Source organism: Rattus rattus, chromosome 2 (assembly GCF_011064425.1).
Source record: "Rattus rattus isolate New Zealand chromosome 2, Rrattus_CSIRO_v1, whole genome shotgun sequence".
Taxonomy (NCBI): Eukaryota; Metazoa; Chordata; class Mammalia; order Rodentia; family Muridae; genus Rattus; species Rattus rattus.
This window is the reverse complement of record NC_046155.1, coordinates 79,818,618-79,832,260: the sequence shown is the minus strand read 5'-3', so window position 1 is coordinate 79,832,260 and position 13,643 is coordinate 79,818,618. Positions and strand designations below refer to the sequence as shown.

Sequence of the window (13,643 nt, the reverse complement as noted above, 5' to 3'; positions counted from 1 at the left end):
GTCTTTGCCTGCTTGCTTTTAAGACCAAGTAATAAAAAGAGAGCTGTGCAACCCTGGATACTAGTGGTTACGTTCATGCTCTACAGGGCCCAGGCCAGCCCCAAGAGAAAAGTCGAGTCAACCACCTTCATCTAGGTGAGGTGTGGTAACACATGACTATACTCCCAACACTCAAGAGGTGCAGGCAGGAAAAGTAAGTTGAGGCCAAGTTTGGCTAAAATCAAGTTCCAGGCCAGCCTGACCTACACACTGTGACCCTGTAACAAAAAACCAAACACTGAGGGGCAGCTGGGAGGCAGCAACTGGGAGGCAGAGGCAGGCAGATCTTTGTAGGACAGCCTGGTCTACATAATGAGTTCCAGGCTAACCAGGGCTACATATGAGATCCTGCCTCAAAAACAAACAAAAACCAACCAAACAAAACCCCACAAACAAGATTTTTAAGGAATTAACTTAAAAACTTACCCGGGGAGATCCTTATCTGAAGTCAAATACACAGGAATACCCCGGTAAGTAAGCTGCTGAAATCCACAGTTTTATGTTTAGCCAGTCTGAGTGAAGGGTCTGCCTCATCTGCCTCTCACACCTAACTAACAATGTCTCAGCGAATGTGCAGAAACGAGTCACTGTGAAAAGGTCAGAGCTGGCGAGCAGCAGATCACTCACCTTTGGGACAGCCACCTGAAACATGACGTCCCAGACAGGCTGGGTGGCAGTGCTCATCATGGTCAACAGCAACACCTGCACATCCGGGTGGCCAGGGGCCCCCGTCTGGGAGAAGTGCAGCAGAATTCGGAAGCCGTTCCGGTCATACACGATGATGGGCGGCAGGCTGCCTGGCAGACAGGGAGCCAACAAGGGTCAGCACTCACACTTGATACCATGCCATCTGCACCCTGAACCCCAAATTCACACTGCCCTCCTCTAATCCAAAATGACTCCTTACCACCACCCACGCATCCTCATCACACTACCTGACTTAGGAAATGGTCATTGGATGTGATCATGACTAAAGTTATGCAGGAACACTATAGACAGCACGGAATTTCACAAAAAAATAAAATTAAAAACCCACCACCCACAAATATAAAGCCAACCATGGTGGACCATACCTTCAAACCCAGCACACAGGAAGGAGAAGCAGGCAGATCTCTGTGAGTCCTAGGCCAGCCTGGTCTACATACTGAGACCCTGCCTCAAATACACACGCACGCACGCACGCACGCACGCACGCACGCACGCACGCACACAACACTTGCACTGGAAACAAGCATTACAAACACTGTTTTGTTCTGATCTCTCTCAAATGACCTCATACACACAGCCACATTGTAGTCTGAATGAGAATGGACCCACAGTCTCATATGTTCCAATGCTTAGTCCTCAACTGGTGAAACCATTTGGAAAGGATTAGGAAGTGTGACCTTGTTTGAAGAAGGTGTGTCAAGGGTGGCCTTTGAGGTTTCAAAGCCTGATGCCAGGCCTAGTCTGTGTTTTCTCTGCCTACGTGCAGATCAAACATGAGCTCTCAGCTACTGCTCCAGCACCAAGTCTGCCCATCTGCCCTGCCTGCCCACCTGCCTGCCTGCCCACCTGCCCACCTGCCTGCCTGCCCACCTGCCCACCTGCCTGCCTGCCCGCCTGCCTGCCTGCCTGCCCATCTGCCTGCCTGCCCATGCCCACCTGCCCCACCTGCCTGCCTGCCCACCTGCCCACCTGCCTGCCTGCCCCCCTGCCTGCCTGCGCGCCTGCCTCCCTACTTGCCTGCCTGCCTGCCTGCCTGCCTGCTTTCCCGCCCACCTGCCTGCCTGCCCACCTGCCTGCCCGCCCACCTGCCTGCCTGCCCACCTGCCTGCCTGCCCACCTGCCTGCCCGCCTGCCTGCCTGCCTGCCTTCCAACATGCTTCCTGCCATAACGATCATGGGCTCACTCTCTGAAACTGTGAGCAAGGTCCCAGCTAAATGCTTTCCTCTGAAAGCTGCCTTGGCCATGGTGTCTCCTCACTGGAGTAGAGCAGTGGCCAGGACGCACATCCTCCCTGTACTTTACAGTATGATAAAGATTTCAGATGTGGATGAGGGCCCAGTAAGATGTTCTGCTGGTAAAGGAGACTGATCTGATTTCCCCACGAAATGATACTAACAGTAATTTGTGAAGAAAATGGATTGAGTCCTCGTGCCTAACACAAAGGCACAAGCCTGTGATCTGAGTACTTCAGAGGCAGAAGCAAAGGCAAGAGGACCAGAAATTAAAGCCATCCTCAGCTACATAGTGAGTTCAGAGCTGACTTTGACACAGGAAAAATTAATGCTCCGGGCTCGTACTGTAATTATAAATATGACATTAGACATTAAATAGTCTAGAGAATGTGGTGCTGTTTTATTAAAACCACACTTACTGAACTGGACAGATGGCTCAGACTGGCTGTGCAATCATGAGGCTCAAAATTTGAACCCCAGCAGCCCACACAAGTGACGTATCCTGTGGTGGCCCATTAACCCCTATTCTGATGTGAGTGCTGGTTAAAGATCTCAGGGAGAGACCCTTCCTCAGAGTGATAGAAGACGCTCAACACCCTTTTTTGGTCTCCCTGAATGCATGCAGGTGACACACACTGAGCACACAGATGTACATACACTTGCACAAACACGGATACATACACAAATCTTTTTAAAAAGGGATTATAGAGATAGCTTAGTAGCTAAGAGCACTGGTTACTCTTCCAAGGACCTGTTTGATTCCCAGCACCCACATCAAGGTTTCCAAGGGTCTCTACAGTTCCAAGGAGTGTGACACCCTCTTTTGACTTCTGTGGGCACCAGGCACGTGCGCGTGCACACACACACACACACACACACACACACACACACACACACGCACACACACACACACGCACATGCACACAGAGAGAGAGAGAGAGAGAGAGAGAGAGAGAGAGAGAGAGAGAGAGAGAGAGAGAGAGAAACTGGGACTATTAACAACATTAATCCTAACACTGTAGGGATTCTTTAGGGAGGCAAAGGCAAGTTAGTTCTGTGAGTTCAAGGACAGCCTGCTCTACACAGTAAATTCCAGGCCAGCCACAAGTGTATAGACAGAGCCTGTCTCAAAACAGAAAATAAAAGGACTAGAGTCGAATCCCGGTAGGTTCCGGCCTAGCATGTGAGAGGTGCTGGGTGGGGTCCCTAATGCCACTGGTGTGGTGGCAAACACCTATAACCCACAGAAGCGGGAAAATCTGGGTCACGATCACTTTTGGTTCTGCAGTTAGTTCCAGGCCAGCATGGAATACATAAGACTGCCTCCAATTCAGAAGGAAGGGAGAGGAGGAGGGACGGAATGCAGGAGGAAGGGAGACAGTTCAGTAGGACAGTGCTTACCTAGACTGTGCAAGGTCTCAGGGTTGACACCCAGAACCACAACATAAAGGACCTCGGCAGAGCGCCTGCCTCTGGCCAGCTGTCAGAGCTGTTACCCTTCTGCTTCATGTCTCGTCTCTACACTGAGAATGTTACTGTAGCTTTTATCCCTATGGTTAATCTCTGTACTGTAATTATTTAACACTTATGAACAGTTACACAGCAAACCCAAACGACTCTCCTAAGCTCATTACCCACCTTCCCAAATGTTGACACCCTACATAGCTGTGGCGTGATTATCACAGCCGAGAAATTAACACTGGACATGTAACATTGTTTCACTCAAAACTTAGTAAAACAAAATAAGCAGCGTGTCTGCTAATTATTACCAAGTACATTTAAACAAGCTCACTGCCCGGCCTCCAGGGCCCCTGCACTCCAGCTCCCCACACCTTGCCTCCATACATGACTCTGGGCTGTAGAAGGGCAGAGAGAGCCCTGGCACTCCAGGCTGTTTTCTGCAGCACACAGTAGACCACGGCATATCGCCTTAGCTGGCAGAGCACTCTGGTCTCCTTCCCTCTGTGGCTGAGGCAAGACCCACTTTCCTCTATGAGGACCCACAGAGAAGCAGCAGCATTAGCCAAATTCTTCCTTCAATTCCCACTGACCTTTCTTGGTCACTTCCAGGCACATCACTCCTTGAATCCCAGATGAACGAACATCATGTCCCTAAGTAGATTTCACCCTCCTCATTAAACTCAACCTACGAATATCCCTCACAGGTCACAGTCCTAATACAGAGAAGACTAAGAAAAATATCAGCTCAGTAAGCCAAACCGCTCTCCTCCCCCGGCCCGGCCTTACACCACCCGCGCCTATCAGTGTGGAGCAGTTTGTTGTCATTAGAGGTCTAACAAAGAAGGGGTACAAACTACTTACTGGGCTTCACAGACTCCAAAGGGACAAACACGTGAGCCAGAGGTGTATTCTGTGAGGCTGGGGAAGAAGCCAATGGCCCAGCCTCCCAGGACCAACCTGGAGAGGCCTTGGTACCTGGTGGCACCTCCTTGGGGATGCTTTTTTGTGGAACGTAATTCCTACAAAGAAGTAAAAATGACCAATGACTAACAAAAACTAGACGACTTCAGGAACCAACTTCAGGAACTGTCACAGTTTTTGATTTCCGTTTCTCTGAATAACAACAAGACATGCATGCAAGCATGCCCACCCCCGCCAGAGGAAAATGATTAACACAGTCATACCAACCATAATGTAACTGTTAGAGAGAATGAGGGTTACTTATATATAAACTCACATAAAAATGTCTCAAAGATGTAACAGGACACCAAAACAGCTCTGTGAGGATAGAGAGAGGGCTCAGGACAAGGCAGCTGGGGCCAGGCCTGATGACCTGCGTTTGGCCCTACACTATGCACAGAACTGACTCCCAAATTGTCCTTTAACCTCCACATGTATGATGTGGGTGCCTGTGGACACACATGTACTCACACATGCATACTCAAGCACTAAGTAAATAAATGTAATAAAAAAAAATTTAAGGGGCTGGAAAGACAGCTCAGTGGTCCAAAGTGCTTGCTTGCTGTTCTTACAGAGGCATGAGTTTCCCAGAACCCATGTCAGGTAGCTCAAAAGCCACTTATAATTCTAGCAGGGGATTTGATGCCCTCTTCTGGAACCGGAATATGGATACGCTTTTTTTTTTTTTTAAAAGAAAGTGTGACTGGGCATGGTGGTACACACCTTTAATCACAGCACTCAGGAATAATAGGTAGTGGATCTCTATATCAAGGACAGCCAGGGCTGCATAGTGAGACTGAAGGGCAGGAGAGGGAGTTTGCTGGAGAGATGAATTAGTAATTAAGAGCACACAGAGGGCCCACATTTGGTTCCCAGTGCCAACATTAGGCAGAACTAAACCCTTTGTAACTCTAGCTTCAGGGGATCCAACACCCTCTTCTGGCCTCCAAGAGTACTTGAGTGCATGTGGCATGCATATACACAGAAACACATATAAATAAGAAGAAATCTTTAAAAAAGAGAAATGAAAAAGTCATGTTGGAATGTGGCTTCATAAAAAGAAGCTACACTAATGCCCCATCACATGTATAACAAAAGCAAAGGCTGGAGAAGGAAGACTTCCAGGGTAGTCTGCACTGCAGTGAGACTCTTATCTGGGGGTCAAAGGGGAGAAAGAAAGTAAAGAAAGAAATAGAATCAAGAGTCAGAAGAAATCCTCTTTGAAAAGAAGAACGAACTTTCAACCCAGATTTTAGGGAATGGTATATAGGACCTACACTACTTTTCTCTAGTCTTAAATAATTTCAAACACAGCAGTCAGGAAAGAGAAATAAGCATTACAATTATGTGAGCCAGACGTCGGGAGGTCGTGTGGGGCACTGCTGCGATCACTGTACTTAGAGGTAGGAGCCAGAAGTTTAAGGTCATCCCTGGCTTCTAACGGTTTTGAAGGCAACGTAGACAGAAGACTGTCTCGCGAAACAAAACAGGCCAGCAAGATGGGTCAGGGCAGGTAAAGACACTTGCTGTAAGTAAGTTCGAGCTCCGGAACCCACATAAAGGCAAGACAGAAGCACCTCACAAAATTATACTCTGACCTCTGCATGCTGACCTACTTACACACACACATACATACACACACACACACACACACACACACACACACACACACACACACACACACACACAATCATCTGTCACCAATTTCTTTCTGTTTAACTTCTTTCTGGTCCTATCTGAGTTAGGATCGGGTAAGATAAGACAGTCAAGGGGAAGCAGCACCATGCAGTTGTGATACAAAGAGCACATCCTTTAGCACAAAGGGGTGGGGAAGCTGCAGGCAGAAGCCATCGGCCCAGAACACTCACAGTGGTCCTGGAGACGGCTGTGGCGAGAAGAGATCCAGCAAGTTCCGGTCTGCAGAAAGACTCTGGATTCCACCCCCCATGAGTGTGATGGCACCAGGCTGCTTCTTGTCCTTACAGCAACTTGGAATGACAACCTGCCAAAGCAAAACCGTGTCTTTGGTGGCAGGAGAAGAAGGGGCGTGACAGAAGACCCCTGCACAGACCTTCAGGAAGCAGAAACCGGTAGAAGGGAAGAGTTAGGGTAGAAGGGAAAGAGATGCCCTTCCAAGTAGTACAGATGAAGCCAAGCCCACAGGATGAGCTGCGAATCCCAAAGAATGGTGCAGTAGTGATCGCTCTCCGGGCAAGCAGCGCAGCCCACGGTAGGACTGGGTGACCCTTCCCATAACTCCCCACTCGAGGAAGAGCTTTCCTACCTGGTTCCTAGTGGGAACATCGTTGATCCCTATGAGAAAGAAGCAGAGGGAGAAACATCATCAGTACAGCACCAGACTGTCGATGGGGCTGGGCAGCATGCTCACCCACCCATTCTAGGGTAACAGTAACACCTAGACTAGGGACCTGCCCTAAGCCAATCCTCGACCCAAAGACGCTTATCCATAGTGCCCGGTATGCCAGAGTACCCCCCACAGGAGCAGGCCCGTGCTGCCTGAGGGAAACGAACCCACTCATCCGTCTACTTGGTGCCTGTGCTTCAATAATGTCCTCTCTCACCTAAGGCTGCCAGGTCCTGATGAAGCAAAGATGGCGCCTCCAGGTCAATGAGGGGGCAGTTCTTCCCACAGGGTTCTGGACTCGGGAACACTACAAACAGATGGGGTTAAAAGACGCAAACATTTAATCCCTACCTATATCCTCCTCCCAGAAGTCACCATGCCGCTCCCCAACAACCTTCTGCCTCAGCTGGGTGCCGGAACAGCCGGCAATAGACCCACATGTTGGGTGGCCAAAGGACTCACAGCCACCACCACCCCCACCAGTCACTGAGGTCTTTCTTTTGCCCCGCCCGGCCCCTCTCATCACAGGGTTGGGCTTCTTCTTCAGCTTAGACACCTTCTTGGGTTTCTGATCAAATTCATCTATAGTACTCAGAGATTCTCAGGCCGAGCTCCAAGCAATCCTAACTTAGAAGGTATAGATCAGAGGCCTTGGGGGCAGTATTGAGACGTAATCGTGGGTCTTGTGAATGCTGGGCAAACATCTACGACTGAACCACTGACCACTTCCTTGATCTCAGGCTCCTAGGAGCACTGGAGAGGGATTAAAACCTAGCACAATATAGCCCTCTGCTTGCATGATCAGCCATGGGGGGATCTAACCTGCCATGGGTGTGTGGTGGCTCCTGTGGCAGGGGCCTGTTACCTGCAACCTATTTCTACAGAAAAGGGGACAGAGGCAAGCTCTCTCATTCTTGTGACTTACACCCTGCCCCGAAACAGAAGGCTTTAGCACACACCTCTGGAAGCAGGAATGGCTCCCACTGCGGCGGGCACTGCATTCCCGGCATTGACTCGGCCTTCCACCACCTGTTTGTACAGCAGAACCCCCTGGGTGAGAAGGTCATTTGCTTGAAGAATCTCCGCTGAGGAAAAAAAAAGCGGATTCAGAACTCCTCAGTGTAGCAGCCAACCACATGGCTCTACCAGGCTTGGCACACTCGGGACCCCAGACCCTGGTCATGTGACCAGCTTCCTACCATCCTCCGTCGCTTAGCTTTAGCTCTGTGTCCCACTGTCCACACCGTTACCTGGCAGCAGTTCACACTCCAACACTGCTCTTTCAACCAGGAATTTGGGGGGATATTTTTAGTTGAGACAAGTAGATGTGGATGTCATACTACAAAAATTCCTTTCTACTTGGTTCAGTTATTGAAAGCGTCCCAAATCTGGAGAATGGGTACAGAAATCAGCTTTGTAGCCTGTACACTTTACCCGTCTGCAAATATAGATCTGGTATTTCTAATAAAAATTTGGCATCCTAACAGAAGCATACTTAATAATAAATAACCACATCTGGCTATAGTATAGTCTTAGTCTCTCAATTATACCTGAGTTATCTCTCAATTGCAGTATCAGTAATAGAAAAACGTCACCCCAGGAGAACACAGTCAGTGAAACATTCAGAGACCCTTACAAGTCAGGGACTGTTTCTCACGAAAGGGAAGAATCAGGAAGGAAGGAAGGAGAAAGGAAGGAAAGAAAAGGAAGAAAGGAAGGAGAAAGGAAGGAAAGAAAAGGAAGAAAGGAAGGAGAAAGGAAGGAAAGAAAAGGGAGAAAGGAAGGAAAGAAAGGAAAGGAAGGAAAGAAAGGAAAGGAAGGAAAGAAAAGAAAAGGAAGAAAGGAAGGAGAAAGGAAGGAAAGAAGAAGAAAGGAAGAGGAAGGAAGGAGGGAGGGAAGGAAGGAAGGAAGGAAGGAAGGAAGGAAGGAAGGAAGGAAGGAAGGAAGGAAGGAGAGAAGAGGCAGGGCACTGTTTCCTGGACTTCCATGGAACGGTCACACAATGTCTCTTGTAGGTATCTACAGGCTTCTGATCTTCACATTTCTTACCCAAACCCAGAGTCTTCAGAAGATGTAAGCCATCAGCCCATATCAAATCTATCTGTCTTGTCTATGGCCCCCCAGCAGCACACCCACATCTGTTTTACACTTAGGGTGCAGCTAGAGCCAGAGAAGCAGAGCCATTACCCAGTGCATCGTCGTCATCAGTGGTGTCGCTTGCAAGCCGGAACAGGGTGGGCCGAAGCTTCTCACATCTTTCATAGACAACCTGGGAAAACAGAGCCAGATTCACATCCTCACACCCAGGGCCCCACCCAAGTCCTTGCATGTCTCCCTCAGCTGCCTCAGAGTATAGGTGTCCTCCTTAGGCTGTGTCAGATCCCTGACTACAGTTCTGAGTTAACATGACAGAATCAGAAAACATTAGAGGCCTGGGGCTACAGCTCAGTAGAGCTCTTGCCTCTCATGCGTGGGCTCCAAGTCCAACACACACACACACACGCACGCACGCACTCACGCACGCAGGGAAGAACATCTGGGTTAGTTAGAAGTGCTGGTGCAGGCCTGTATCTCAGCATGAGACCCCATTCCTAGTTCAGCTGCAACACCTGTCTGTCACCATGAAGAGCTTCCCTGCTTCGTCACCAACACCATTCGGAGAATCTCCCATCTCAACCATGCTGATGGCTCAAGCCCTTTACAACAATTGCCTGATATTCTCCACAGGATCCCATTCCCCTCCACCGCACCCTGCACCCCAAAGCTCCTTTCTTCGCATTGGGAAGAGGAGAGAGGCTTTGAACAGCTCTGCAGCTTCACATCCCCTCCCTCAGCTAACTCCCTTCCTCTGGCCACCTCTCTGCCTACTACCTGCTTTATTCACTGTCCAGGTCTTTCCTGGGCTCACATGCCAGCTGGTGGTGTCGTCCTCTACAGGACAAGACACACACTGGATTTGAATGAAATCAGAAAGCTCAGTCTCAAAAGAACAAATAACAACAAAAACTCACATGGAACTGGGAAGACAGTCCAGGCAATAAAGTCTTACAAGACCTAAGTTTGGTCCCAAAGCCCATGTAGAAAAATCTTTGTACTGTCTGTTTTAGGGAGGTGCAGACAGGAGGCTCCCAGAGCACACTGGCCAGCCAACCTGGAGTGCTTGCTAAGCTCCAGGCCAATAAGAGAACGTGTCTCAAAATCAAGGTAGATAGCAACTGAGGAATGACTCCTGAAGTTGACTCCTGAAGTTGACCCCTGACTCCCACAAACATGCACACGTGTGTACCTGCACACACGAGAACTGACATGAATAAGCATACAAATTTTTCGCCTCAGGAGAAGCTATCAAGCCAGGGGAAAGATAGCCTAAGGGTTGAAGTGTACAGTCTGAGAAGGAACTTGGGTCTGGAATACATATAAAAAACTGTTCTCAGCAGGGGTTCTCAGCCTGGGGTTGGGACCCTTCTGGGGGGTCAAACAGCCCTTTCACAGTGGTCACCTAGGACTGTCCTGCATATCACATATTTATACATATGTTTATTTACATATATTTATATACAATTCATGACAGTAGCAAAAATACAGTTACAAAGAAGCAACAGAAATAATTTTATGGTTGGGAGTCACCACAACATGAGGAACTGTGCTAAAGGTTCCCAGCATTAGGGAGGTTGAGAACCAGTGCCCTGAAGCCAGGTGTAGAGGCTCACACCTCTAATCCCAGCACTCAGGAGGTAGGGGTAGGTGCATATGACACCTTATCTACATACTAAGTTCTAGAGCAGTCAGCCTGTCTGAAAACCAAACAAAAACAAAACAATAAGCTTAAGACAACCCAGGGAATGGGCAAACCATTTGGGCAGACATCCTCTACAGAAGCAACAAAAGTGGCCAATAAGCACATGGAACGTGAAACACAGGCCACCAAAGAAACAGTCACAGGAGAAGCATGCAACAGCCAGGATAGTAGTCATGAAAGAGACAGGTGACAGTAAATGACGGCAGCAGGGACAGACAGAGTCCTTGCATGTCGCTCATGAGGCTGTAAAATGGTACAGCTACTTTAAAACCCATGTCAGGCAGCTCACAACCTGTCGGGAACTGAAGCTCCAGGGGGTCCAGCGCCCCCTCCTGGCCTCTGTGGACACCCACAATATGTAGGTTGATGTCATTATGCAGGTGAGGGCTGGCACAAGTTAGATCAAGGCCATGATTGGACAGTAAAAGAATAAGGCGGGGACAAAGTTTTTCTAAGGCGGGAGGGAAGGAGAAAGAGGAAGAATAAAAATGAAGACAGATGGGGTTGGGATTTAGCTCAGTGGTAGAGCGCTTGCCTAGGAAGCGCAAGGCCCTGGGTTGGTCCCCAGCTCCAAAAAAAAAAAAAAAAAAAAAAAAAAAAAATGAAGACAGAGAAGGATGACTCAGATCGGGGGTGGTCCTGAATTGCCAAGGTAGCTGGGATGGATTTCTATAGGCAAATTTATCTTATCAAGGTGGGCAGTTTATATCCTTATCAATTGGTTGTAAGTTTATTGTATGGATGTACTGTGGGTTGAGATATTAACATGTAAATCTAATTGCTAAATTACAAGTTTCTGTAACTTTGATTTACCGGGCTAAAGAGGACAGTGTGTGAAAGAAATGGCTGAGAGGCAGTTGGAGCGTGCAGATCTGGTTCTGTTGCCTGCACGGAGTAAGACTGAGCAAGGGCCGGCAAAGCAGGGTGTGTGTGTGTGTGTGTGTGTGTGTGTGTGTGTGTGTGTGTGTGTGTGTGTGTGTGTGTGTGTGTGTGTGTGTGTGTGTGTGTGTGTGTGTGTGTGTGTGTGTGTGTGTGTGTGTGTCTGTGTGTGTGTGTGTGTGTGTGTGTGTGTGTATGTGTGTGTGTGTGTGTGTGTGTGTGTGTGTGTGTGTGTGTCTGTCTGTGTGTGTGTGTGTGTGTGTGTGTGGTAACTACCACCTAGGGGACAACAGCCAGGAGTGGGCAGTTTGCAGACCAAGTGGTAGAGTAGCAGCCAGAGTGAGAGGATCCAGCTCAAGAGAACTGACAGAAAATGTTCCTTTTTAATTTTTACCGCAACAACAATACATCTTTAAAAAGTAATAAATAATAAATGTTGCTCAATGCAAACACAGGATTTTTCTGTAGTGGAGGTGGCATTGCTCTAAAAAATTAGATAGTGGTGATAATTATCATTACAACGTTAATCATAGAAGGGTGTTATCAAAAAGAAACACTATTCTGAGCAGAAATCAGAATCAAAGGAAGTGGATTACCCACTGCCATAAGGATCGTGAAGTAGTACACTTAGGAAAACACTCTTGCAGCTTCCTAATGAGTTAATTGTTCATTTACTCAGCAATCCCATGCCTAGGCATCTCAAGAAAAATGTAGGTGTATGGTCATTCAGTATTCTGAACACTATTTACATAGCAGATTAATTTCTAATCATCACGGTCTGAAACCACCGAAATATTCATCAGTCGAGGACTTGCATACATATTGTGGTGCATCCATGCAAAAGACTACCCAACGCTGTGCATGCTAACCTAAAAATTAATTCAAACAGAACTAAGAGGTAGAGAGTGCCATTCTACTTATAAAATAAAAGATAAATAACGTGTCACTGGCTGGTGAGAATGGATGACAAAGGAATAGGGGAAACTTGACTCTCAGGACCGCAATGACGCAGGAACACACAGGTACAATACATCATACTTAAAACAATAGGTGCAGTCTTAGGTCCCAGCTAGCATTACCTGCAGGGCCTGCTGGTCAGGCAGGGCATGGCCTGGCCTTCGGTACATGCTCAGCATCTCCCGCAGCACTCTCACGTGGCTGCGGACTTCCTCTACCGCACTGACTCGCCTGGACACCTTTTCTGACTTTTCTTGTTCCTTTGAGGGAAACCAAACGGATAGAAGTAAGAGAAGTCACCTGGGTAACTCCTAACTAAATACCAAAAAGGGAGAGGCAGTGCATGCTGGGAGTTCAGGAAGTCATGAACACTTAAGCAGTGAGGGTGCTCGCCCAGAATTCCTGCAGATGACTATACCGTCTGGGGACCTGGGGTCACTTCAGCTGTCCATTTCGTCTCAATCCTTCTGGAACAGATTCCCAAACCTAACTCTACCGTCAGCAAATGCTTTGTCCTATGGATAAAAGGAGCTGGGAAGCTGGGCAAGGAGCCTCGAATCTAATCTAATCACCGTCCTGCTGGTCCCATTCAGGATGAGGAAAACATCTCTTCTCCACCCTCGCTGTTCTTCACCCCCTTACACACAGCCACACCCACTATCAGCCCTGTCAAATGCCAGATCTATGGCGCCAGGTGTGGAAATGCCCACCTCCTTGACCAAATTCTTGATCAGCCGGTTTGCAGCCTGAAGATCCTCGGGGTGGTTGCTCTTGAGAAGTCTTGTCAGAAGCTGAGGAGTGAACAAGAGTGGGTAAAGCTGTAACTGTCCCCAGCCAAGTGGGAGCACAGCAATTAGCAGGACCAATAGCCCCATACAGGGGCTATTATACCTTATCCTACCAACACAGTGACACTGGGACGTAAGTGCCGGGACTATCTGGAAAGACGGCTTGGCTTCTCAAGGGATGGAAGATGGGAGGATTAAATCCCCTAAAGGATATCTGGGGATGTCATTTGTAATCATCATGGTCTGAAACCACAAAAATACTTATTAATAAGTGACATCCGTGCAGCAAACTACCCATCGCTTAATATGTTAGAACTAGAAAATTAATTAAAACAAAGCTAAGTGGGTAGACTGCCATTCTACTTACAGAACAGAAGTCAAAGAGTAATGAGCTGCCTGTGGGACTGAGGGTAACAGAGGAAGAGAAGGGAGACCTTTTCGAATGCCACAGCTG

At 48.2% G+C, this 13,643-nt stretch overlaps 1 protein-coding gene across 1 annotated transcript in view; it reads right to left on the bottom strand.

Moving 5' to 3' along the window:
- Gga2 (golgi associated, gamma adaptin ear containing, ARF binding protein 2) overlaps window positions 1-13,643 on the bottom strand; it is a 33,470-nt gene that overhangs the window by 2,083 nt on the left and 17,744 nt on the right. The window contains exons 7-15 of the mRNA XM_032892742.1: window positions 13,112-13,192; window positions 12,524-12,661; window positions 8,954-9,035; window positions 7,726-7,851; window positions 6,984-7,073; window positions 6,686-6,714; window positions 6,270-6,403; window positions 4,303-4,460; window positions 667-836 (exon numbers count right to left, since the gene is read on the bottom strand). Of these exons, the coding sequence (XP_032748633.1) occupies window positions 667-836; window positions 4,303-4,460; window positions 6,270-6,403; window positions 6,686-6,714; window positions 6,984-7,073; window positions 7,726-7,851; window positions 8,954-9,035; window positions 12,524-12,661; window positions 13,112-13,192 (1,008 nt within the window). The remainder of the gene's footprint in view (window positions 1-666; window positions 837-4,302; window positions 4,461-6,269; window positions 6,404-6,685; window positions 6,715-6,983; window positions 7,074-7,725; window positions 7,852-8,953; window positions 9,036-12,523; window positions 12,662-13,111; window positions 13,193-13,643) is intronic.